General features: G+C 39.1%; 1 protein-coding gene and 1 long non-coding RNA gene across 2 annotated transcripts; one reads left to right on the top strand and one right to left on the bottom strand.

Annotated features, from left to right (window-relative positions):
* The first annotated feature begins 1,422 nt into the window (after positions 1-1,422).
* LOC106083057 (leukocyte receptor cluster member 8 homolog) lies at positions 1,423-12,270 on the top strand. The gene is made up of 7 exons (XM_013245882.2): positions 1,423-1,655; positions 1,771-3,366; positions 5,519-6,245; positions 6,307-6,508; positions 6,593-6,800; positions 6,905-11,664; positions 11,872-12,270. The coding sequence occupies exons 2-6, from the start codon at positions 2,015-2,017 to the stop codon at positions 7,059-7,061; spliced, it is 2,646 nt and encodes an 881-aa protein (XP_013101336.2). The 5' UTR covers positions 1,423-1,655; positions 1,771-2,014; the 3' UTR covers positions 7,062-11,664; positions 11,872-12,270.
* Positions 12,271-14,813: 2,543 nt separating this feature from the next.
* LOC131995827 (uncharacterized) lies at positions 14,814-15,810 on the bottom strand. Its single transcript, XR_009397641.1, has 5 exons — positions 15,506-15,810; positions 15,302-15,386; positions 15,152-15,244; positions 14,967-15,076; positions 14,814-14,905 (listed from the first exon to the last, which is right to left on the bottom strand). It is a non-coding gene; the product is annotated as an uncharacterized LOC131995827 (long non-coding RNA).
* Positions 15,811-27,605: the final 11,795 nt, after the last annotated feature.

Here is a 27,605-nt window from a genome sequence, read left to right as displayed (position 1 = left end):
CGAATTTCAATTTCAGTTTAATCTGTAGATGGCGGTCAAAGTCAATGTTTTTGTTATGTGGTATACACACGCTCTGATTTGCCAACATCCACAAATCATATTGTGCAATCCGCCTTTCCGTGGTCAAGATGTCATTTCAAAAATGACATTGTTCTCCACACATCCAAAGAATCTTGCGCTCGTGTGTGTACGTGTGGATATAAATTGAGAGAAAGAGAACGTCAAAAAAATGGGGTGGTTTGCTACGAATATAAACACAGAACTGACATCTTAATTCCGTCAAACTGGTCGGCTGTTTTCAGCTTTTCGCTTGAGACCACATTATTAATCCACATTGGCAAATAAAGAATGATAACATATTCAATCGGGAGATTTAACATCCTTAATGATGTTCATGGGGTCTATCCACTTTATGTTATCGTAAGTGACCTAACCTTCTATTAGAGAATCCTGGTGTGTGGTATGGTTCTTAACTATAATACACACACACAACTAAAACTCGTTGAAAGATAGTGTGCTTCCCGAGAAAAAAATGTACTCAGCTGTTTGCTCTACATTACCTGATAGGCATATTTAAGAAGATAAAGTCATAAGCCCAACAACAATAAAATCAACGATACAACTTTGTGGGAATAAATGTAGAAATTCGCACTCTTCTGTCAAATTCATGTACACTGTCAAATTGACATTTTCGTTCTTATTTGCATTGCCACGTGCAGCAGCGAAAATTAAAATATTTGTGATAAGAAACGTATAAATTTTAAATTGAAATTTATAAATGTGAAAAATAAAGAAAATGTTGGAAAAAGGCTTAAAAGTCTAAACAAAACACTAGACATTAGATTAGATAAGAGTGTATTTGGATACAACTCTGAAATTGGAAAATTTTATCAGATGGCTAATGACGTTACCTAATACCCATGGCGAAACAATTAACAACAACAACGACAAATCATATGGTGCAATCTGCCATCTTGCCTCAAGCTGATCGACGTTTTGCCAACACACACACAAAGAAATTTCCGTGCGTGTGTGTATATGTGTGCGTACATTAGCAGAGAATATGCGAGAAAGATGATAACCACAAAGAGAATGTAAACAAAAATCTGACAGGTAGCGACAGCTGCCAAAAACCAATATTGAGTGCAATTGTTGTCAAAATCGGTGATTAGTGCAACTCTGATTTTGAGAATGCTACTAGTTCGCGCCATATTTCGTTGTTTGTGTGGTATGGTTCTTAACTATAACACACACACACAACCAAAACTCGTAGGCAGATAGTGCACTTTGCAAGAAAAAATTGTTAAGTGTACATTACCTTGTAATTATGCCATGCACGAGACGATGAAAACGATGGCGGCGCGGGTGATGAAATATAAGTCGGCGACGTCGCGCCGCCGGTCAAAATAGGTTTGGCTTCGTAGTCTGTTTTCCATCGCCATTACAAAGTTAACCATCGTTATAGCATAGCGTGGATATTAGCAGAACGTCTTGGGAAAGTTTTATTAATTTGTTTTTATTACCATACCATACCAAGATATAATAAATAATGTTCTTAGAATATATAATTCATATAAAGATATAGAAAATATAAACTTATGTTGAATTTCTTAGTGAAACTGATCAAAATATAACGCTCAAAATATATAGAAAAGGTAAGAAGAGTTGATAAGAAAAAACAAAATGGCGACCGCCAGCAGTGAAAAAAATGAGCTGGATGAGATGGTTTTGTAATTGATTGTTCTATTTTATGTGGTATACCTTTTTTAGACAAATAAAAAAGAAAAAAATCTTAAGGTAAGTTTTTAAAAGAAAAAAAGGGATTTCAACGCATACGGAGCCTTGTTTTTGGAGTGCTTGCGAGTGGGAAAATAAAATCCTCTAAGGTTATACATACACACTACATAGAAATCTGCTTCTTGGGATTGTCATATCGTGTGAAGAGTAGTCATCTTTGATTTTCTGGGCCAATACGTCTGGTGTGGTTAGTTGAACGACCAGCAGCATTGGTGTTATGTCGGAAACGATGGCGGCACCTTTAATACCCCAACTTCAGGAGATGCAACAACAGAATGGGACTGGCAATAACAGCAGCCAACAACAGCATCAACAATGGGCAAACTACAATGCCTGGTATCAAAGTTATGGTGATGCCAGTGCTTATCAACGTTACTATCAATATTATATGCGTTATAACATGCAGCAGCAGCAGCAACAACAACAGCCAAACCCCCAGGCGGGAGGAGTAACATCGACGGTCTCTTCCTCTAATGCCCCGCCAGGTTTTAGCAATGCCGTTGTTACTCATAATGGCGATATGCCACCTTTGCCTTCGGGACCTCCTCCTCCCCCAGCGCTGGGCAAAATGGGAAATAATCAACAGAAAAACTTTGGGGGCATCAAATTCAATTTGAATCAACAAAATCGCTTGGCAAATGCCCCCAATCCATTACAACAGCAGCAAAATGGAATTCCAAATTTCAACACAAGTTTCAATGATGGCAATAATGTGGCCAACAACAATAACAACACAAGCGGCGGAGGCAAAAAGAAACGCAAGCGTAATAAGAACAAACAAAATCAACTTCAGCAACAACAAATGATGCAGCAGCAACAACAGCAACAGCAACAACATGCTCATTATGAAGGACATTTTGAAGACATTAATGGCGGGCATCAGCTGCAACAAATGCAAACTGAGGATGGCGGCTTTGCAAATATTGCCATTCCACCACCACCACCAATTATCTCTAATGTGGACTTAAGTAAGCCACCACCACCTATAGGAGGCAACGCAATGCCTCAAACTTCGACCGACGGCAATATCACAAACCCAGATGCAGCGGCTGCCGCCATGGCCGCTGCCTCTTGCACTAACAGCAGCTTTAAGAAACCCAATGCATTCCATAATCCCAATGATGCTTGGCCAGAGTCTTTAAATAATTATGTGGCTCGTTGCTATGCAAAATGTAATACCGATTTAGACAAGGATCAAATTGATATTTGTCTAAAGGGTAAAATAATACTAGCAGCCAATCGCAATGAATTGTGGACCCGGGATTGGGATAACGAACCAATACCGAGTGTTTACAGCGAACGCAATACCATAAACATAAAGTTGCAAAAGCCAACACCATCGCATCTACAACATCAACAGCACCAACAACATCAGCATCATCAACGTAATCCATTCCAAAAGAACCACCAACAATCACCTGTTGGTGGTATACCAATGGATCATTTGAAAAATAAACCTGGTGCCGGCGGTGCTGGTGGCTTGTCACGCAATTTAAATGCTCGCTTGGGTCAGCGTAACTCTTTTGGTGGCAGCAGCGGTAAATTGAAAAATTCTCGTAGCCGGTCGCGGTGAGTATTTGTTTTACTTTCATTGCCTTATATGCTTTATTCTGTAGAATAAAATTGATTATTATTATGTTGTAGTAAAGTTGAAAAACTGAATTTATGCAAAAAACTTTATTATAAATATAGGCACCACTCTTCTGGTGATCATCTTGGTAATGTACTAGCTTGGCAAATTTTGCCTATGAACATTCCATTAAGGAACAGGGGCAAACTTCTGACATATCAATTTAGTTTAGGTAAAAGTGGTAGTCCTTTAGAGACTCATGACAATTTTCAGACCATTGTGATACCACAGTAGCGACAGACCAAGGTTTCTAGCGAGAATCGAACCCATGACCCCCTACACTGGTAATCCAAGTACGCTACCAACTCGCCTACGGGGGCGCCTCATATCAATTATTCAAGTTTAAGTTCACTAAAAGGTGGCCTCCTTTTTATAGACGATTCTTTTTTAGGAGGGGATAACCACTGCTGAAAATTTTCTGATGTTCTCGCGAGGAATGTGCTAGCCTTAGTTGTGGAAAAACTAATTACCAATAAGTATATAAGGGGTTTAATTTAATTCTGGACCAAGAACTGGAGTCTTAAAACTGATAGGCGGCTATACATGGTACCAGCAGATCATTGGGGGAGTGTCCAAGCATCTAAAGACTACTTTGGTAGTTTTTCTGGTCATAGAAAGCGCTTACAAGCCGTATAATCGAGAGATTGATAATGCAAATTTGCCCATGAAAATTCCATTTAAGAACTGGGGCAACCTTCCCACATATGTCGCCAGCATTTGTAAGAGGATAACCACCGCTAAAAAGTTTTTTCCTGATGTTCAAGAACTGGGGCAACCTTCCCACATACCAATGAGTGCAATCCAATTCAAGTTTTAGTTCAATGATATGGGGCCTCCTTTTCGATGCCGAGTCTCAACGACCGGCCGCTTAGCGACTCCACTTCTTAGAGAAATTTTAACATGGCTGATATCTTACAAATGTCGCCAGCATTTGTGAGGGAATAACCACCGCTACAAAGTTTTTTCCTGATGTTCACGCTGGGATTTGCATCCAGGCTTTCGGCGTCATAGGCGGACATGGTTATCACAACGCCGCGTTGGCCTTCACCTGTCGAGAGACTGTTAGAGAGAAAACCAAACCAATAGGCGAATGAGTCCCTTTTGAAGACTTATTAGAAATGGTCGAAAAAATGGCAGTGTACTCTATGTTCAGGTGCAGGTACATATCCTCTGGCTACCTATCTAGAGAGAAGGTAAGCCATTGGCGGACATGTTAACCTCTGGGCTACGGTGGCCAAGGCATTCGGTTTTAAAGGCGTACGCCCTAGAAGAGCGTAAAGGAAGGAAAGAGAACGAAGAGTACAAATAGAGATCCAACAAAACAAGGGAAGCTCTCATCGACGGAATTGATCTATTTCAGTCCACTAAAGTAGTCCAAGATGACGGGATAGATACAGCATGGAACCACTCTGCGCATGTAAGGAGATGTTTACCTTTTATCTCTTCACGAAATAGCAAACCAGCCTTAACAAGGTGTTCGCCCGTCTCCAAATTCTCTTCTTAACAAAAAACACTGCATAAGACTATCTCCACTGATGTGACGATGACCAGTCAGCACTCCTATCGGCAGTCCGAGGCAATGCCCCCTATTCCCCAGAAGGGTTAATGACAATCTTTGTCGCGAAATGCTATACACAGAGCCTTGGTCCCCATGGTTTCAGCGTAGAAAGAGTTTACCTTTGCCAATAAGAGTTATGGTGAGGTCCGACCATACCGAACGATCAGCGAATTACTCTTGGCTAGATCGTCACAGACTGCGGGTCAATTTCACGATTTAGGCTCGCATTGCGGCACGCCGTTTAGAATCGGTAATAAAAAGGAGATCTCTTGTAATTGAGCTTAAATATAGATCGGACATGGAATGTTTATGGGCAAATTTGCAGGTCTCATTAGGAGTAAACAGACTCGATCTTAAATAGTGTTGTAATATAATAATGGTTAAGGTATATGTAACATAAGAGGTGCAGAATTTATACAAAAGTTATTTTGGGTATTTTCTTTTTGGGACTATTCGTAATTTCAAATTATTTTTTAAGCATTTAACTCTTGTCAATGTTGTTTGAAATTATTCTTGTTTACCTTCCATTACAGTTCTCCCTCGAAATATCGTCATAAACGTGCCTCGCGTTCGCGTTCATCGTCGTCGTCACCATCACGTCCACGCAAAATTCGTCGTTCGTCCTCATCGTCTAGCTCTTCTTCTGGTTTTATACCATTGTCCTCCTCTAATTCATCATATTCTAGTAAAAAACAACAAAAACTACAAAATAAGAAAAACAAAAAACTCGATTCCAATGTCTCAAATGACATCAGCAATGGTGGTAGTTCTTCTTCTTCCGGTAAATCAAAAGTACCCTTCTATTCATCCTCGATTGGTGGCGCGGTGGACGATGATTCGGCACGTCTTCAACAAAGAGCGGCACGTTTCTCACAAGCTAGTAATTCAAAACAGGTTGTAGCAGTTGCAAGTTCACCATTTGGTGTTGCCAGCAATGCTACAGCCCATCACTCTTCGTCGTCGCATAAAGGCAACAACAATAATAGGAATAATAAAAAATTCAATAATTCGCGCATGTTCATCGATGATACGGACCCAAATGCAGATAATGGTCTTGATTTGATGGATTTGCATATAGTGGGAACTTGTCATGATTTGGAAAAATCATTTTTACGTTTAACCAAAGCACCCATGCCCTGTGAGGTACGACCTTTAGAAGTGTTGGTACATTCTTTGGAAAATGTTAAAGAGAAATGGCGTACGAATCAGGATTATTTCTATGCTTGTGATCAATTGAAATCAATAAGACAGGATTTGACGGTAGGTTATGAAGTGATGAAAATGAATACATACATTAAACACGCTTTCTTTTATTTCTTAGGTCCAAGGTATTCGTGACAAATTTACTGTGGAAGTTTATGAGACGCATGCTCGCATAGCCATGGAAAAGGGAGATCACGAGGAATTTAATCAATGCCAAACGCAATTAAAGATGTTATACAGTGAGGTGGGATCCAGCAGTAACACCTTGGAATTTACTGCCTACCGTATACTATACTATATCTTCACGAAAAATACCTTAGGTACTTTTGTTATACTAATCAATGTTAAGAGCTAATCGACTAATGTGTTTTATTGATCGTCTTGTCTTTTCTTCTTGGCTGCAGACACCACAACTGTTTTACGCTCGATTACACAAGCACAACGGGAGAATCCTGCCATAGCTCATGCCTTAGAATTCCGTTCCGCATGGGCAATGGGAAATTATTGTAAATTATTCCGACTATACAAAACCGCACCACTGATGGCTGGACACTTGATTGATTGGTTTTTGGAAAGAGAGCGCAAGTCTGCACTTCGAACCATATTAAAGGCGTAAGTATTAGTCAATCTTTTGACTATGACTATTTTGGCAGTCTTTTATCAGACAGATTATCATATATTTTTAACTTCGACTTTTTCCCCCTCTTTACTTTTAGTTATCGTCCCAACATTACCGTCGAATATATTACCGACTTATTGGCCTTTGATTCACGCGACAAATGCAAAGAATGGCTAACAGGCTTCAGTTTACCTTTTGTGGGGGCTGGGGAACTACAAATTGACTGCAAAAATGCAGCCGCCATAGCAATATGAAGCAATTAAATCGAAAACAACAAGAAACAAATGCTTTCATTAAGCGTTTGTGGATGCGTGTCCATAATTTACAGCCAAACCGAACAAAACACAAACACATATTCAAACAAAAGAAAAGATTCAAACTGTTTTTGCTTTATAATTGATGGCCACCTATGGTTATCAATATAAGCTTATACAGTTAATTTCTATATTTTGTGTGTAAATCGTGAAAGAAGAAGAGAAAGAAGATGCCTTGCCGTTATCGAATTATGCGCTGTGCTCTCTTGTGTAACCAAAAATCCATATCAAATCAAAAGAAACTGCCATCAACAACTCTCAATGCAATGAAAAAAAAAAAAAGAAAAATTCACAACAAAGTACTTGTTTTCAAATGTGGGAAATGATTTCTTCGATGTTTAGTTCTTCGTCCCTAACATCATTTAATCTTTCCCCGTTTTAAGGACCATAACAAAAATAATAACAGAGACTTAAAAGTGCCATAAAGCAACAGCTAAGGGATCATACGGACCTAATTGTAAAATTCCCGTTCTTGCCAAATATTCTGTGGTGGTTGAAAATTCTTCAAAATCTGAACATTTCCTTTTGCACAAAAATTGTGATTCGATTTTTTCACGAGTTTTTTTTCTATAACGCGTTCCAAGTTTAAATCATTTAACTTAGTATCGTGTAAAATATAAAAAATTGTCGGGTTTACTATGATCATAGTATGCAACAACTGAACATTTTACAAAAATTCATCGGCGGGTCTAAACAACACATTCGGTTAGTACGGTCTAAAAGTATTCCGTTGTTCATCGTAACCGTTTAAGCAAAAACAACAAATAATCTGAGTATAACAGAATAATAACCAAAGAATTGTCGATAACGAAATTATCGAAAGAGAAATTAACACATCGATAATACTTGCTAAAAAACACTAGGAAAATGTAATCGGAAAGATTGTTTTCATGCTGATCTGCGGAAGAATATTACAGACCCTTGGGAGGCTGGCAATTCGCAGGAATACTACACTCAATTGAAAAAGGAAGAAAAATTAACAATTCTACAGATTGCCCCAAAATTGTTTTTAACAATTCAAACATAACAGGAACAACGTATGAATACGAGTAAATATTCAAGTAGAGTGAAGATCGAGCAAAAATTAGACAGGAAATGCCTACGAATTGACTTCGATTCCATACTATCATTGTGCAGAAATCCTCAATGCCAGCAAAACTAGTTTCAGACAGAGAAGGTCAGCTGGCAAGTGAAGCTTGTACTTTTTGGATTCCTTCGTTGGAAGTTCTGGAATCGACAACAAATGAAACTAACGCCCTATGCAAATTCTGCCAAGAATCAGTAAAATACAGAGCTGTTTCGGTCTGTTACAATGCAAAAAGTCGTTTCGAGACTTGCATGTGAAGTATGCGATTATTTGCGTAGAGGGAGAGCTGAACGCTGAGAGAGAGAGAGCCGGTCGATAAGAGTTATAGAGAGAGAGAGAGCTGGTCGATAAAAGTTATAGAGAGAGAGAGCTGGTCGATAAGAGTTATAGAGAGAGAGCTGATTGCTCGCTGCACTTTATCTGAACAAAATGAAAAAGAACCTATTGTGGAAGAAAATAATCAAAAGAGTCTTTATATAGAAAATTCTCAATATCTTCTTGCAGTGATCATAGATCCATCTGTAAACACCTTAAGTGGCTGATCTCAATTCCGGCGAGCATCACTTAATTCCATATAAGTTTCTTATTTGAATTCTGCAGGGTCGCTTGCTATATAGAAATGACGGCTTTGTAAAAAAGGTGCCAGAAAGAGTATACAAGGCAGCATATGCAGAGCATTTCAATTGCAGATCTTGACTCTGTAAAAAAAAACCGATTGCTGGCAAAGAAACTTGGTAAAAACCAAAAATATTTGAAGTCAAAAATATTTTAATTAACTTGTTATCATCTTTGCAACCATGTTACGTGGTTGATATTAACTCCGTCAGTGATCTAAGTGCAGAGAAGGCTGCAATTCTGGCTCTGTCAGACGGAATCCACATGGTTACGACAACTACCATCTTCCAACGTGATTGGTCTCAGTTCTGTCAAGCGTCATTTCTCCGGTATTGTCGGCTCATATGTTAAGTAAAAAACTCATGCCTATATTTGCTTGTGAAGTTTGAAGTTTGGATATCGTCGTTAAAAGAGCTGGTACTCTCCGCCAGATAATGCCAAGCGCTGAGAAAGAAGGATAAAAAAAAAGAAAATTCCGGCAGAACATTTTTAAGATTTAACTTCGATTCTTTACGTTTTTTTTTGATTCGGGTACAGACCAATCCACCTGAAATCCTGTTCTAAGTTCGAAGAAACTTCAGCTTCGTTTTAGAAACAGTTCATAATAACACTGGCGTGTGCATCTTTGATTGATCATAATCGCTGGCAGAGCAGAACAAAAGGATTGACTGCTCTGAAACGGATCGACTGCTCTGAAAACTCACCGAAATTGTTATAGATACCATGGAAATGTACAACAAAGGCTTTAATTTCGTGCCGTTGTAAACTTAAGAAGTAATTGAGAGCCCATAAAAATTCTAAACCTCGAGCGTTGCATCAACCAGCAACACTTATATCATCAGAAAGCAAACCAACCAGGAACGATTCGGAATAAGTTTGCGAGAGACTTAAGAATTTTCATATTCTCATACACTGGATTAACGATTAACAAATCTGTCCAGAAAGGAAATAACACAATGCGTTCGTTAGCCCAAATATGTATTATAAAGCCATTAAAGAGGACCAGCTGCGAAAGGAAAGAAAGGAAGTTGAGAGGGTCATTGATTGGGAAGTGATGTCAATGTGGTCAAACACATCAAGAGCAGAATAAATCTTAAGAAGGTGAAATAGGTCAAGGAGAAGGCGAAAACCGGGAAAAGGTTTCCTCAAAATGTCACCAACAATTTTGGTACTAAGACTTTAATGAGGACCAAACTATGTTTATACAGCCACGGAAGAATTTGGAACCCTATTGAGTAGAAAAAATAGGAACTTTATGTTGTTATAAAGTCTAAAAGTATTATTAAAGTCCTTCGGAAATGTTAACTCCCTCAGATCATGCCGAACATGAGACACTGAAGATACATTATACTCGCCTTCTCTACAACCAAATCCATGTTAGCTGGTTGTACGTACCGTATTGGCTCGATGGAGTCTTTCGTCGGCAAGGGCTGTCGCCTCAATGTACAACACACTGCTACAACAACAATAAGAAACATAAATTTCCCAATTTACTACTTGAACCAATTTACTCCTGATACCTCACACACAGAAGCTCACAATAGCTAGATAGGAATTTATAATAATCACCCCGAGCTCATCGTAAAAGACAATTTACAAAGGCAAACTTCAGCAAAGCGGATTACTTGCTAATTACTTTAAAAATTCGGCTCACTTGGATTCAATGTTTAGTTATCGCAGTGGTAACAGACTAAGAAATCAGCAACAAACCAAAATCAGCAGTTTTATAATAAGCAAATTTAAACCCTAAATATGTTTAGATCCATTCAACACTTCAAATGAAATCACAGGATTAACAAGCGTTTGTTCAAGAGACCCAGCAAAGAGAGCAACAACTTCAATACCCAATCTTCAAAGATTCTATGTGTTCGGAACCTCGCTAAATTTTTTCGAAATTTTTCGGTTACCAAAAAAAAATTTTCACAAGCATACTTAAATAAATTCGGTTAGAAAAAGAGCCATCCAGAAATGAAGCAACACAGGAACGGAAATCCCAAAACCTTCCAAGTTAAAAAAAATCAAGAAAAATTAACAGTGATATTAAAAAATGAACATTAAAAAACCAGAGGAATAGCAATCACAAAAATCCGCAAAAAAATTAAAAAAAATATCGAAAAAAATACCAACAAAATCAAAATCCCTTGAAATAAAAACTGTTGTTCCCACTTCGGCTTATTAAATCTTTTCCACTATTGGATTTGATTATTTTCTCCAAAATTTATAGACATTTTTCCCCTACTCGCAACATGAACAAAAAGAATGAAGCTTGTGGTTGTGCAGATATGTTTAAAATTTCTTTGTAATATAGTTTTTCATTTTCATTTTAATTTTTTATTTATTATTTTTCTTTTAATCTAATTGTTGTGTGTTTGTCTATTTTTTTTTTAATTATTATTGTTAACAAAAAAATCAAAAAAAAATGTAATTTTTTAAACACATTTCTAAAAACAACATACATGTTATTCAAAAACAAAACACAATGTTTACAGCTCAAGCAACTAATAATTTTGTTTTTTCTCTGAGAAACAACACCTCAAAGTGAGAGAGAGAGAGAGAGAGAAACACCTAATATGGCATAGAACGCAACAATGGAATCACCTAGGGAAAGCTACCGCAGAAATATGGGACCAGGCACTACATAACAACTACCAAACAAACATCACATCACAATGCAACAGGGTCCTCCTCATCCCTAGCCAATAACAAGAGAAAAATCTAACACCACCCACCAAAAGGAAGATAGCACAAATAGAATAATTTATCTTCAACATCATTGAATTGTAAAGGAGTATAAGGCGCCCAACAAACACTCTTCAATCATTCAAGCAGCCAGCAAGAGTCGTAAGCATGTAAAATATTTACATAATTTATCCCCTAGAAGATTTTTATTTAATTTCTTATATGCGGTGGTATCAGAAGACTTTGCTCTTCCTTACACAAATAAGCTTAAATATTAAGAAATTTTTAAAACAAAAAAAAAAAACTAAGCTTACAAATTTTCTCTCTTCTTTTCTCTTTAAAAAAAAATAATCTTAATAATAAAATAAGGAATTATGTAAATTTTCATAATACCATCCCTCATACTTAGCCATCATCTCATTTCATTCCACATCGCATAAATTTAAAACTTTTTCATGGGTTTTTTAAATAGTCTGTAAGTTTCAATATGTATATATAGGTTATATATATAATTATTCTTATTATTATTATTGTTAATTATTTTTAATGTGTTAAGAATAATTGAATTGAAAAAAAAGAAAATTAACACCTCGAGAGGAGTTAAACCGTGTGGAAAACGTCAAGAGCTGCCGCCTTAACTAAGTACTACCTAACTTCATATAAAAAAAAGAAAAACAAGTTTAAGTACTTGCGCTCAGATTCGCCCTTCGGCTGGCTTATCTGAAATAAAAAAAAAATCGTTCAATAAAGAAATTTAATAAAGAGCAACATTTTTAGTTTTATTTAAAAAATTAATTGAATTCTACTTTAGATAGTCAAAGGATTACCATCCTTTTGCCTATGTCGTATGACTAGGGTCTTTCGCAAACGTTTTTGAAAAGCATTCTGGCATTCACTTGGGATTAGCCAGAAGTGATTACTATTTGGCCAAAATTTCCAAGCAGCTCACTACTTACGATCTTAGGTCAAATATTCTCAGCAAAATCCAACTGGAACCGTTGGTAAATCTAACACGAATTTGTTATTTATGATGTAAATTTGTTTATTAAGATTAAGCATTATTCAGCAATGACATGGCATCACAGTTATTTATCATTCGAAAAGTATGTAGCCATGTTTTTTATTTATAAATTTACGTTTGTCTTTACAAATTTCATAAATTAACATTTTTTGCAAGAGCCGGGTAGATGTTTGTTTTTTGTGTTGCTTTGTTATGCCTCAAACATATGTTCAAGTCAACTCTAATGCAAAACTAATCGATAACAATTTAAAAATTGCGATACGACAGCTTTCGAATGCGATAATATATCCATTCGATACGTATCGAAATCTCTTTCGCTACAAAAGCAAACTCGATCACGTATGCGGATCGGGAATAATCACTTTGTCCTAATAAATTATTAAGGCTTTGTGCTCTAACGGATTATTAAGGCTTCTTTTGGATTTAATCGCAAGCTTTTGTGCCCGCTTTTGTTACTGTACTTGTGAAAATAAGAGTGTGATTGATGAAACACATCATACTCAGTGAAATTCGAGGGACAAAGAAAACAATAAAATAAAAAGAGATTCCGTTGCAAACTAGTGTTGTCTTGTGCAGGCCTTTTATGTATAAGACCCGATTGGCTCAGCTTTAGACCGACACCAATAGTCAAATAAGTTAGCGGGATATTGCCCGCAGAAGTGCTAGTTGTAATTCCTACACATCATTAACGCAGTTGACGTACATTTGACTGACCCGAAGAGATGCGGCAAGTTATTCAACTGTCAGTTTATTGAGCTAGTATGAGAGTCACCCGTTGTTGCTGGGATCTCCGAGCCAATGGATGGCCATCACACTTTGCCGTGGACGTAGTTATGAATTTCATCCGTGGCGCCAATTCATTCAAGGCGTTGAATGAATCTGCATTTACCTGGAGTGTAATACTTTACAACTGTCCTCAATCTGCCTGTGAGCACTCTTATGGTACGCGATGTCTGCAAGATGGGTAGAGTGATCCCATTACTGAATCCCGGAAAGCACCAAAGCAAGGGGGAGTCGCACAGACCAATCTCCCTTTCTAATCAGTAGCTAAGACGCTTGAGGATCTACTTCCGAGCCTCGTTGGAAAATTTCCTTTCGCCGAGCATCAGTATGGATTTCGTAGACTGCAAGCACAACAACTGCTTTGCATGCCATTACTGCACACATTTGCGTGGTTTCAATCAGCTCAGGCCACAAGGATCGTCCTATAACGATCCTTGTGGCACTGGACCCATGCCAAAATATTTGAGGACATCGCCAAATCGTCAATCCAGCCAGGCTTGAAACACTAGGTTGGGAATTATCTGTGTGGTCGTCAGTCATTTGTGGCATTAAGGGATAAGAAGTCGAAACACCGTAAAGTGAAACCGTAAAGTGAAATCTAAATCTAAATCTATCCTCCGTTCGTATCATATGCGGGCGATTGTATTGTACAACACATTGCTGCAACAACAAAAGCAACTGTTGAAATTGTTATTTGATTCTAGTATTAGTATGTGTTCGTGTTATCAACAGCTATCCCATTATATTGAAAGCTTTTTATTACAACTTTGCACTGCATTTTTATTTTGTAAGTTCACACTAAAATAAATTTGTACCTATATATGAATGTAAGAGGCCACCGGCACGGGATAGCTGTGAGCATTGAGAAACATTGAGGTCCGATCTATGTGGTGTTCATTGCTGTCACGAAAAGCTTAGCTGCGAACTACCGGGTTGCTGATAGTGGAATGCTCCATACGATGTAGCTGCAACGGCAGTAGCGGACAATCAGCGGTATGGAGCGGAAAGTCTCAGTGAGAGACTTGGCGGCATCGGCTTTTGCACAAATACTGAGTGCCTATGATGCTCGATATGGCAAGGCGAGTTATTGGCGCCTTCAAATAACCAATGGCCATCTTGTTCTCGCGGCGATCGGTCCTTTGGACCGGAACAAGCTTGCTCACCTACAGAAGCTTGACGAGGATTGCCACCTACGCTTGGAAATGTGGCTACAACAACAACAACAACAACAGAGGCCACCGCAGGGCTCAAATCATGACAATAATATCAGAAAAATCTTCAGTGGTAGTTATACATTCTAATGCTGGCGACATCTGTAGGTAATTTTCCACGTAAAAACTTCTTCCCTTATTCTTCCTCCAAAAACTTCTTATAAGAAGGAGGACCCCTTATCAATTAGCTTAAACTTGAATCGAACAGACCTCTTTGATATGTGAGAAATTTACCCCTGTAAATGGAATGTTCATGGGCAAATTTGCATTTACATAGAGACTGGAACTTACCCTTAATGGAGTCAGCATACCCGTCGAATCCAAAGTCAAATATCTCGGCGTCACATTTGACAAGCTGCTTAAATTCAACCCACACGCCAGAGGATCACTGCAAAAGTCAAAAAAAATATTAGGTTCATTTTCCTATTTATTTAATAGCAAATACTTACCACAATCCACTAAGTTACTGCTTTACAAAGTGGCCATTAGACCCGTGCTGATATACGGCTTTCCAATCTGGTTCACTATCTCTCCGACAGTGGCCAAAGAAATGGAAATCCTAGAGAGGAAAGTGTTAAGGAAATGTATAAATAAGCACTACCAAAGCCGCACAAAAAAATATTCCAACTCTTACATCTACGATATTTCAGACATCGAACCATTGTGTTCTTATGGTTTCAAGCTTCTAGAAATATTCGTCAAAAAAATGGCCACGCACGAAAATGACCTGATAAGAGACATTTATGAATTAGAAGAACGTTCATCATGGGTTGATTCAGCTTACCTTTCACCAGTTGCCATAATCAATGAAACTTTCGACAATGAATCAGCCCCTTCCATGTTGCCAGAATTTTTCCGCAAGACGACACCTGGATCACATCGTGGATGAGAAATAAAAAAAAAAAATATAATATAATATTAGTTTTATAACGCAATTTTTTACATAAATTTGCTTTTAATTGTTCTTTATGTATTTCTAAATACTTACCATGAGCACAGCTCAACTCGTTTTCTAATACTCTTCTTTGATGATTGAGTCGAAACATATAAACATATGTCATATACATTATATTTTTATACATACATACATTCGTACAAACTGTGATATTTACATTTTCATTCATAACTGGTTATGCCAATTCGCTCTGTTAGCTATAGTAATTGCAGAACATTTTGTTATTTCGTTGTAGTTGTTGTCTAGTTATAAGTTATTTATTATACAGACTCTCTTTGCTCTGTAAGCAACAGTAAAGGCCGAGAGCAAGCCTTTTGTTTTCATTTCATTTTGTTATGTTATTCATATTCATAAGTATACTCTATACTTTCAAGCGCGTAGCAATTATCTATACTAATCGTGTAATAGAACGAGACAACAATAGTTCTAAATATTATTAAGAAATCGAAAACCACATTCACATGTAATCGAAAAAGAAGAAGACTCAAATAAATATATACATACATACATACATACATTTGCATTTACATATGTATGTATGTGTTATGTGCGAGTACATTTGTACTGTATAAAGCAAAATAAGCCAAAGTTTCACAAGACGGTCATACAGTACAATAAATCTACAGACTTTTTGGCGCCTTTGAATTAAGTGGTGTTATCGATATCGATAACTGCCCATAGCAATTTTGCAACAGAGAGCTTAGTAGTGTAACTGACTTGCATTGTACAACAGCGGAATGATAAAACGGATCGTCTTTGTAAATAACAAAAGAAAATGGATGTTGCAAAAGTTAAAATATGTTTTAGAAATGTCAGAAAAAGACTTTGTGTTAAATATATGTTTTGTACATACATAGAAAGTGAATCAATCAGTGTTACAATAATTTTTTGTTGTGTGGCTATCAACGGATGACATGCGATGTACGTGCGTTCTATTCCAATTTCTTTGAGCAAAGGTAAGTGCTGATTTATGTATATTATGTTTATTATTATAAACATATGTTCATATTATATACATTATATGATTATCCCCAGTTTTGTGAAGACAACTCCTTGTAAACATCACGATAGGCAAGTGCGCAGTTTACAGGGCGCACCACGAATATCGACAAAGTTGTTCACGCTTAATGTTAAATGCAAAAAAATTAATCAGTGTTTCTTATGTGCAAAATCCAGTGGGCTTCACTCAGCTCCTGTTGTGATACTTTCGTATAGAGGTTGTCGTTCGTTAGAAACTTGAGGACAGGTCCCTTGGTGGTAGCGAGTTTTTTTTTATTGAACTTTGCGGCAGCGAGAAGCAAAGGGGGTAGCCGTTCTTCCATCCCCAAAGATACCTACATAGCCAAGCATCTTCCACATTCGAACGTGACTACAACAGCAACATCATCAAATGGTGTAGCGCCGTGTTTATCTTTCCTAGGTAATAACTGGGTACTTGTGTCATTTTTCATTTAAACATAGATACTTACTTTTAATAGGTAAAATATCGGAGCCAAGAGATGTAGTTGTAGGCACATATGTATGTTGTGGAAGTAGCGAACAGCTATTTTGTTCTTTGTTCTGGTCCATAGGACCGATCAGTTGCAATTGCAGCTACTCCGTATGGAGGGAGCATTTCACTATTCGTAACCTGTGGACGCGCCAAGTGGTTCTCAGCTGAGCTTCTCGTGATTACGGTAGACACCACACTGGTAGAAGCTTATCCCGTGCCGGGGGAACCCAGAGTTTATTTATGTTACTTGGTTTCAAAAATCGGCAGTGTTGTAGCCACATTTGTATGTGGAGGTAGCTAACAGCTATTTTGTTCTTTGTTCTGGGCCATAAGACTGATCAGTTGCTGTTGCAGCTACACTGTATGGAGGGAGCATTTCCCCATCCGTAACCTGTGGACGGATAAACACCACATTGGTCGAAGTTTATCCATTGCCAGGGGGAGCCCAGAGTTATTTATGTTATTTGGTTTCATAAATCGGCAGTGTTGTAGTTTAATAGACAAAATATTAGAGCCCTATAAGACGCAGTCAGCTTCGCAGTTGCGCAGTTTATAGGTCGCAAACTTGCTTTATAAGTGCTGCGCCCGCACACAAGCACTCTTCTGCGAGCAATGACTATGAGGCCCGAAAACGATTACTGGGGCAGGAATCATTATTGGCTTCTTAGGAACTAGGGAAACTTACAGGCTTTTAGCCCATTCTTTAGGCTCCAGGGACGATTTTGAAGCAGGAGCGTTTACCAGATAATAGTTAGGCGGAGAGTGCAAGTATTATCTCCAGACCTTGGGATGGGCTGTAAGGCTATGAGTCCCTGGCCAGACATCGATAGTGATGAAGAATGAAATTGCTGATGAGTTGGTTAAGTATGGACTACTAATTAACCAAATAGATACTGCGTAACCAGTGATCCAACATGCTCCCAGGTTACTGATACGGATCCTGACTGACCATTGCAATGTTAAATCTCTTAAATCAAGTCATCAGATTGAAAGCAGAAAGATGCGGAGTTTTACAGGGTGATGTAAATTTCCGTGGGGTTTGTAAGCATTAGTAGGTGAGAGAGTCGATCCATCACCGTTTTTTATTGTTGTTGTAGCAGTGTGTTGTGTTCTATCAATCGTCTGCTTGGTTCTGTTGAATATCCAGATCCAGGAACTCTGCGACTAAAATGTGGTGCGTTCAGCGACATCTGGGTCTGAGACGAGTGGGTTTGGCTGGGCAGTTAAACAAGTGATGTGTGGTCCCAGGTCACAATAGGGACACACATTGGCATCAATCCTTGCTCTGTAGGGGTTGAGGTGTCTGGATCTGCCGGATCGTAATTGGGCTAGAACTACTCTGGATTGCCAGGGGAGGTGAAATTTGGATGCAATGGGAGGCGATCGTTCTCTAAGAACTACATTCACCCGGTAGCTACTCACCACATCTGCTACCATGTCTGGATGAATATCTCTTGTAGCTGGATGAATATCTCTCCCACTACATCATGTAGATCCACTTAAGGCTGCTGGGCCATGTATACCTATCCACAAGATGATGATTTGGATGATCCCTGCAATAACAGCTCAGACGGTATTGCTCAGACAGCATGTAGTTATGTCTTCGCACTGGTAGCATCTTTGTCTCCTGATGGAGGTGGTCCACGTAAAAAGGAGACAGCCCGTCGCAGTTCGAAGAGCGGTATTCTGACAGAACTGTATATTATTCCACCTAGTGTCTCATAGCGGACGAGACTCTACTGGCGCTGCATAACTTACCACAGACCGATCAATTGCTTTGTACGTGGTCAACAAGGTTTCTTTGTCTGCAACCCAAATGCTGCCAACAAGTGACTTGAGGGCTTTGTTTTGTACCTTTGACCTTATCCCAAATGGCTGTGGCATGTGGGGAGACTGTGTAAGAGCCGTCAAATGTGACACAAGTATTTTGGGACACTTGATGGCCGAAGTTGTTGCTCGACTATCACTTTTAGCTCGTTATTCACAGCACGCATAGTGAACAATGTGGCTGAAGGTTTGATGGCAGATATCTTCAAATCTTTTGCAGCTAAATAAGCCGCAAGATTGTTGATGTAGAAGTTTGACCTATTGCAGGTGACAACAATAGGTTGGGGCCTAATACCATAATCGTACAATCTTTCGCACGGCACGGGATAGCTGTGAGCACCACGCAGGCTGGAACTTTGAGGTCCGATCTGTGCGGTGTTCATCGCTATCACTAGAAGCTTAGCTGTGAGCTACAGGGCGCGCCCATAGGTTGCGAATAGTGGAATGCTCCATACGGAGTAGCTGCAATGGCAGTCGCGCACAATCAGCGGTATCGACCGGAGAGTCTTCTGTGAGATATCGGGCGACACCGGCTCTTGCACAAATACTGAGTGCCTATGATGCTCGATACGACAAGACGAGTTATTGGCGCCTTTAAATAACCAATGGTCATCATGTTCCCTCGGCGATCGGACGAATAGACCGGAACGAGCTTGCTCGCATATAAGAGCTTGACGACCACAACAGTATCGTTCGCATATGATACGATCTCAATGCCGTGTGGAGGGAGTGGAACAGAGGAGAGGTGCCTAGTCAGATAATGTGTTTCATCGTTTCAGAACTGGATGGAGGGACGTGTTGGTGATGTCCTTAAATAGTTTGGCATGGTTGACAGTGTCGAAAGCTTTCGCTAGATCCAGTGCCAATACGATAATCTTTTCACGTTACTCGGGCTTACTGAAATCACGGCAAATGTGTGCGGCGATGGCATGCAAAGGAGTTGTGGTGCTATGGAAATTCTCCAGTGAGGCTCGGCAGGAGTAGTCCTTCAAGCATCTTGCGGTAGCGGGACTAGCCCACCCATCTTCCAGACATGGGATACTATACGAGTGTTCAAAGCAGTGTTGTGGAGTCGAGCAATTTTGATTCGACTCTGACCTCAGGCAAATTGCTCGTCTCCGACTCAGACTTCGAAGTCAACTATCGGCACTCAAAAATGCTATGTTTTCTACTCATCACGAAAGAATGGGGGTGATACCCAACCTAGGCAATATGGGTATCAAATGAATGGTATAAGTGAGTAGATTACGGGAATTAAGACGTAGATTATGACAACGTAATTTTTATTTTTAGGATAAAGAGAAGGAGGATGAGGATGATGATGAGTATGAAGACATCACATAGTGGGTGTAAAGGGATCCCATATTAAATTTACTCCTGAGAGCATTAAAATGTGATTGCCACATCCATAGCGCATATGAAAATAATAGGGAACATGTCCTCCCAAGAGGGCATTTTGGGGCGGACCCTCCCCCTTACCCTAATTTTCATAAACGCCAGATCTCGGAGATGGGTGGTGCGATTTAAGCGAAATTTTTAGCAAACTAAAAACAAAAATTTGGTATCCTAATTTCGGATAGGGTACCTAGGGGGGCCGACCCACCCCCAAAACCTACTAAATATATATATAGACCAATCAAATGAAAAGTAATTAAGATTAGAACACGTATCTGATATCCAATGGTCGGACCAAGTGTTTGAAGGACCACCCTAACCCCCAAAACACCCCACAATCAGACATATTTACCAACCATGACAATATGGGACTCAAATGAAAGGCATTTACGAGTAGAGTACAAATCTGATATCTAAATGTGGGACCAAGCTCCTGGGGTCCACCCCTTCCCAAAAAAGATCCCCCAAAAAGGACAAATGTACGACCATGGCAATGTGGGGCTAAAATAAAAGGTATTTGGGAGTAAAGCACGAATCTGATATCAATATTCGGGAAAACGTGTCTATGGGGCCACCCCACCCCCATAACACCACCAATATAGGAAGTATTTGCTGACCATTGCAATATGGGGCTCAAATAAGATGTATTTAAGAGTAGAACACTGAGTCACTGAGTGGCCACCCCATCCCCCATAACAGCCCCCAAACCGGTAATTTTTGCCGACTATGGAAATATGGGGCTCAAATTAAAGGTATTTGAGAGTAGGCCACGAATCTGATATCAACATTCGAGACCAACTGTCTAGGGGATGTCCCACCCCAATAACAACCCCCAAATAGGACGTATTTGCTCACCAAGACAATTTGGGTCTTCAAGACAATGCGGCTCGATATTGATAGTTATTAGGGCCCATACCCCAAACCGGACGTATTTGCTGACTTTTGAAATAAGGGGTTTAAATGAAAGGTACTTGAATTTAGAAAACGAATTTGATATCCAATTTCGAGGCCAATGGCAATATGGGGTTCATATGAATGCTACTTTAGATATATGAGAATAGAGCACGATGCTGATATATTTTGTTGTTGTTGTTGTAGCAGTGTGTTGTACACTGAGGTGGCAGCCCTTGCCGATGAAGTCCTTCATCGGGTCAATCCGGTACATACAACCGGCTGCCTTGGGCTAAGTGTGTGGGGGACCACTCCACTCCCTAAAACACCCCTAAATCGGCCATATTTACCGACCATGTCAATGTGGGTCTCGAATGAAAGGTACTGGAGAATAGAGCGCGAAATTGATACCCACTTATGGGACCAACTTTCTGTGGGGGGAGCCCTTGCACTAGATAGCCCACAAACCGCAACTATTTACTAACCATCGCAATATTGGGCTCAAATAAAGGTATTTGGGAGTAAAATACGAATCTGGTATCCAAATGTGGGACCATGTATTGGGAACACCGCCTCTTCCCCAAAAAAACCCCAAAAGGGTAAAAATTTACCCACAATGTCAATATGTGGCTCAAATTGAGATTAGAAAACGAATTTGAGATTAGAAAACGAATTTGATAACTATTTTTGGGCCAAGAGTTTGGGGACGCCTATCATTATATGGGATACAGATGAAGGCACTTATATTGTTATACTGTTAGTCAAGCGATATGAATATACTATTTTCGTAGCATGCTATTTCACTAAAAACTCTTTAAGTGTCGAAAATAAATATTCAAAGGATAATTTTGTTCATGTTAGTTAGTAACCTTTCTTTCATTTCTTGTTCGGATCAAGTACAATGTCCCTCCGTTTCTGACCATTCTCCTATATTTGCATCTCTTCATTAGAATTTTCAGCAGCCACCTGAGTTTTTTGAGTTTCGTGACTACAAAAATATTGATTGGGTTGGTTTGTTTGCCTCTTTGCAAGATTTCGACCGTTATGCTGTCTTCAACTCCAGGGATGTTGATACTAAATGCTCACTAGTTTCCTCTCTCCTAGATAGTTTGTTCTCTTTTGTTCCTACATTCAAGAGAAAGATAGATACGTGATTGTAATGACAAGTGGATGGAGTCTAGGAAGATTGTTCTTGCTAGATCTTTAAGAGATTTGTCTTATTCTGCATTTCTATCTTGTAGAACAGATGAGAATTGGAAAACGTATTGCAAGTATAGGAACAAGGCGAAGTCTGTTATTCGTTGGATAGGACGCAACCATTTTTCTAAACTATTTTGGGGTCTTGATGCGACTGATATGTGGAAAGTTCTCAAACATTCTGGATATGTTGGTGATGATAGCTTCAATGATGATTTTGATGCGATCGAAGTTAATGAGTTTTTTGTTGAAGGTGGTGGAACGCACGATGATAGGTCTCAATTCTCATGTGATGGAGAGACTGACTCTTCCTTTTCGTTTTGCTGTGTGAATGAGGTCGAAATCATTGAAGCTATAAGTAGGGTGAAGTCTGAGTCAGTTGGTGTGGATGGTATTCCAATGCGTTTTGTCAAGACCGTCTTTCCTTATGTTTCCGATGTTATTTTGGATCTGGTTAATTTTATTCTGATGTCTTCTTCTTTTCATTGGCTTGGAAGATTGCCAGTGTTATACCGATTCCCAAAGCGAAGCAGGTTCGAAGGGTTGATGATTTACGGCCTGTCTCCATACTTCCTGCAATGTCTAAGATTGTTGAACACATAATGAAGAATCAAATATTACAATCATCGCAGCCTCGAATACACGATATGGAATATGCCTTTCGCCAAGGACTCAACACCACTCATTTGCTGCTTAAGCTAACTGATCCCATCCGAGTGAATGCCAATAACGGAAAACACAGCGTGATTGTTTCTCTTGACTTGTCAAAAGCCTTCAATTCTATTAATTTTGTTCGATTACTAACTAAATTGCGTGATTTTTTCAATTTTTCTACATCGGCCTGCAAACTGATACTTTCTTACTTAAGTAACAGAACTCAGTTTGTGGTTCTGAACGGTGCAAACTCAAGCATGCTTTCTCTTCATTCTGCTGTACCACAATGTTCCATCTTGGGTCCACTTTTATTTATACTTTACGTGAATGATTTGCATCGTTTTACATCTTGCAGGAGTTGTGAGGCGTTTATGGTTGCTGATGACATTTACTTACTATTTAATGGCAGTTCTACAACACCGGATATTCTTGAGAATGATATATTGGGTTGCCCAAAAAGTAATTGCGGATTTTTCATATAGTCGGCGTTGACAAATTTTTTCACAGCTTGTGACTCTGTAATTGCATTCTTTCTTCTGTCAGTTATCAGCTGTTACATTTAGCTTGCTTTAGAAAAAAAGTGTAAAAAAGGTATATTTGATTAAAGTTCATTCTAAGTTCTATTAAAAAAGCATTTACTTTCTTTTAAAAAATCTGCAATTACTTTTTTCAGGTACTATTCAGGCTAACTTTACAAAATTGAGGCGAATTGTAAATTCCGTTGTGCGGGTTGTCTAAAATGTCCGAAGACGAGATCGTATATCTTGCTTCGTAAAACGTTTTCTTAATTGCTCATTTAAAAGGTTTATCGAGTGTAGGAATTTACTACTTTTTCATAACGCTTTTGCTAATATTATACCTGTTCCTCTAAGGAGGATTTTTGTGTTCTCTCGGGCGCAGCGGAGCGGGCCCGGTTCAGCTAGTTCAAGATAAAATTTAATTGATATTTTCCCAAAATGTTTCTAAAGGAAAACTTTCAGTAGGATTATTTCTAAAGACAAAACTTCAATAAATTTTTTTCTAAAGAACAAAATGTCGATAAAATTTTATCCAAAGACAAAATTTTGTTAAAATTTTCTCTAAATTCAAAATTTCAATGAAATTTTTTTAAAGACAAAATTTAAATAAAATATTTTTAAAGAAAAAATTTTACCTAAACTTTTTCTAAAGACAAAACTTCAATCAAATTTATTCTGAAAACAAAATTTAAAAGAATTTTTCTTTAAAAACAATGAAGTTATTTCTATTGGCATAATTTCAATGAAATTTTTTTTAAAGACAAAATTTCAATGATGTTTCTTTCTAAAGAGAATGGTTAGGTTAGGTTAATGTGGCAGTCTGCCATCAGATTCACTTGAGACGTTTTCGTCCATTGTGATCATCACAGGAACAGGAGAAGGAAGATGTTTTCTAGTTCCTACCATTGAACCATCTAGATCGCTTTTTAAGCCCTACAACTTGCGAATGTTCACATCCTCTAAATCAGAATGTTCACATTCTCTAAATCTAAAGAATTGAGAACCTAAAGTGGAACTCCTTCTGACTGCCAGAGCGGGACACACACACAGCAGATGTTCTATAGTCTCTTCTTCCTCGATGTCCTCACAGCTTCGGCAAAAGTCAGCATATTTTCCGATTAGACAATGACATGTCATGACGGATACATTGACTGAGACGTCTGTTCTAGCCAGTGACAGCAAAGCGGTAGACCTCTTCAAGTCTAGGCCACATAATTTTGGAATGCTCACAACACCCCACTTTGTGACCATCTATCATTCGTTGCTCTTCGGCCCTGATCCTGAAGACTTAACGTACATGTGGCTGGAGGCATACCCACAAATTTCAGTTCCCCTAGATTGTGTAAGGTAGTTCCTAGACTCGCAAGCTCGTCCGCTTTACAATCCCCTGGGATATCTTTGTGGCCCGGCACCTAGAACAGGTGAACTTTGAAATGTTCAGTCATCTCGTTGAGAGATTTGCGACGTTCCCCAGGGATTTAATGGCTGGCTGGAGATTTGGCTTACATATCGCTAGAGAAATATCCACAGATTCCAGTTCACCTGGAATGTGTAGGGTAGGTACCAATCTCGCAAGCTCGCCTGCTCTACAATTCCCTGGAATATTTCTGTGGCGCGGCAACCCGAAACAAGTGAATTTTGAACTGTTCAGCCATCTCGTTGAAAGATCTGCGACAGTCGACGGCGGTTCTGGAATTCAGAAATATGTTCCCCAGAGATTTAATGGCTGCCTACCTTCTCGATATGAGCAGTTCTAGTTTTTCAGAGTACACCCCAAAGCCCGCCTGGTCGTCTAGTTTGGAACCATCCGCGTAGAAGTCTATGTAACTTCTATTACCAGAGATATAGTATTTCCAATCAGTTCTATCGGGAATAGTGGTACATTACTTTTTATCAAATAGCGGCTCAGGCAGGGTATAATCCACACTGCCTGTAACATCGGATATTGCATCAAGGATAACACAGTGTCCGTAGCTGCCACATGACCAAGGAGAACACTTCCTTAGCCTCGTAGCAGTGCTCGCAGCAATTTGCCTCGCGACAATGCCCAGAGGCATCAGGTGTAGCATTAAATTCAGTGTATCAGATGGTGTCGTCCTCAGTGCGGCTGCGATACGCAACCAATCCATCCTTTGGATCCGGTTGAGTATTGAACAGTAGGTGGACTTTTGCAGCGCCGTCCACCGGACCACAATACCATATAGCGTTATAGGTGTGACAACTGCAGTATATAACTAGTGCGTGAAACGCGGTCCTCTGACTATGCCACTCCAATTGTTTCTAGGTAAGCAGCCCTGTTCTTCTCCCTTGTCATCACCAAGCTGTCCTTAACGACATTAGCAAAGGTATTTGGATCCATATTACTATTGTTCGCCTTAGTTCTTTTGGCTGACTGCGGTGCCGTTTTCGAATCTAGCCGTGTAGCCTTTGGCATAGGCCGTTCAGCGAATCTCGAGCCCAATGAAAGGAGTCTCTCTCCTTTTCATTCTCCAATTCAAATTTTAGCTCATCTTTTTCTAGAGAAAAGGCCGAAGGTCATTATTAGGGAGAGGAAGATTACCGCTGATTATGTTTCTGATCTTCTCGGTATAAGCACACCTGGTAATTTATGCGCCATGACAGCCTCCATGGCACTTATGGTATAATTTCTTTTATTAGCTGTGGCATGTATCCTTCTACTCAACATAGACTATTACAGTGCAACTGTCTCTCTGTCAAATCTTTGATTGGTGTTCTAAAGTTCGTTGGAATAACACATTTGGGAGTTTATAGTCAAGCTTTATCCTTTTTTACCACCTTGTTATCCTTTTTTACCACCTCTGTTAGCTAAGTGTTAAACTAGTTCAAATAAGGTAACTCAACAACATTACCAATGGTGCTATAACGACTACTGAGCTTTTCTACCACATTCTGTAAGCTATAAAATCTTATGTTTTGTTTTGATTATCAATGGTGCCAAAATGCTGCGACTACTGCTGCCGTTGAGGCCGCAGTCGCTGTTTCTGTTTACGCACGCACCTGTATGAATGAGTACCCTGCAAACATTTTTGATCGTCAAACAATCTTCAGCGAATCTTTTATCAGAACGATTGGGGACGAGCTCGATTGAGAATTGTAGGGGATTCCCCCGTAGTGAGGAGTTGTGTCATCTAGACGAATCTTCTGAAAGATTGTTCCTCGAATCTTCCATATGAGTTGCTAAAGAGTAAGTCAGAAGTGTCTTGGAAGAATCGTGTAGGCGAGTTACAAATGAGTGTTTTGGATGACTAATAAACCTGCTCTTCTAGAAGAGTTGCGCTTTACTCGCCTAGACGAGTAACAAATAGGTGTTTTGGAATATTTATTGAATATCGCTCTAAAAGGGTTGCGCGCTATACACTTAAAAGGTCAAGATTAGTTGTTCAACAAAAAACTCAAAAAAAAAGTTCGAATTACTCGTCATATTCGTAACAATAGTTGTTTTGGAAGATTAATAAAACTACTCTTCCAGAAGAGTTGCGTTTTACTCGCCTGGATGAGTAACAAATAAGTATTTTGAAATATTTATTAAATATTACTCTGAAAGGGTTGCGCGTTATTCGCTTCAAACACGTAACATTTACGAAAAAACTCAAAAAAATGTTTGTATTACTCGTCATATAAGTACCAATCGTTATATCAGCCAAGTGAGAATTCTGTTTGATGTTGTGGAAGTTATCCACTCAAAACAAAACATCGAATAACATAATTCAATACAACTCTTAAACGCACCAGGCCTGCAAATAAAAACAATCGCGAAAAGTTAACTCAGGTGATTAATAAACAAATCTTCTAGACGAGTACAACCCAATGGGTTGCGTAATAAACGTCGAGAAGTGCTGCTAAAACTTCTGCACACGGAATGGATTGCCCAACGGTAGCCTAGAAGAGTGTTTCTCTTAGTCATACGGAAGATTATAACGCAATGGGTTGTAAGAGAATCGTCACGAAGAGTTGCTAAAACTTCTGCACATGCAATGGTTTGTTCAATGATATCGTAGAAGAGTGCTTCGCGAGTCATACGGAAGATTATAACGCAATGGGTTGTAAGAGAATCGTCGCGAAGAGTTGCTAAAACGTCCGCAAACGCAATGGTTTGTCCCATGATATCGTAGAAGAGTGTTTCACGAGTCATACGGAC

This window comes from Stomoxys calcitrans, chromosome 3 (genome assembly GCF_963082655.1).
Source record: "Stomoxys calcitrans chromosome 3, idStoCalc2.1, whole genome shotgun sequence".
Lineage (NCBI taxonomy): Eukaryota > Metazoa > Arthropoda > Insecta > Diptera > Muscidae > Stomoxys > Stomoxys calcitrans.
This window is presented reverse-complemented; position numbering and strand designations above follow the sequence as displayed.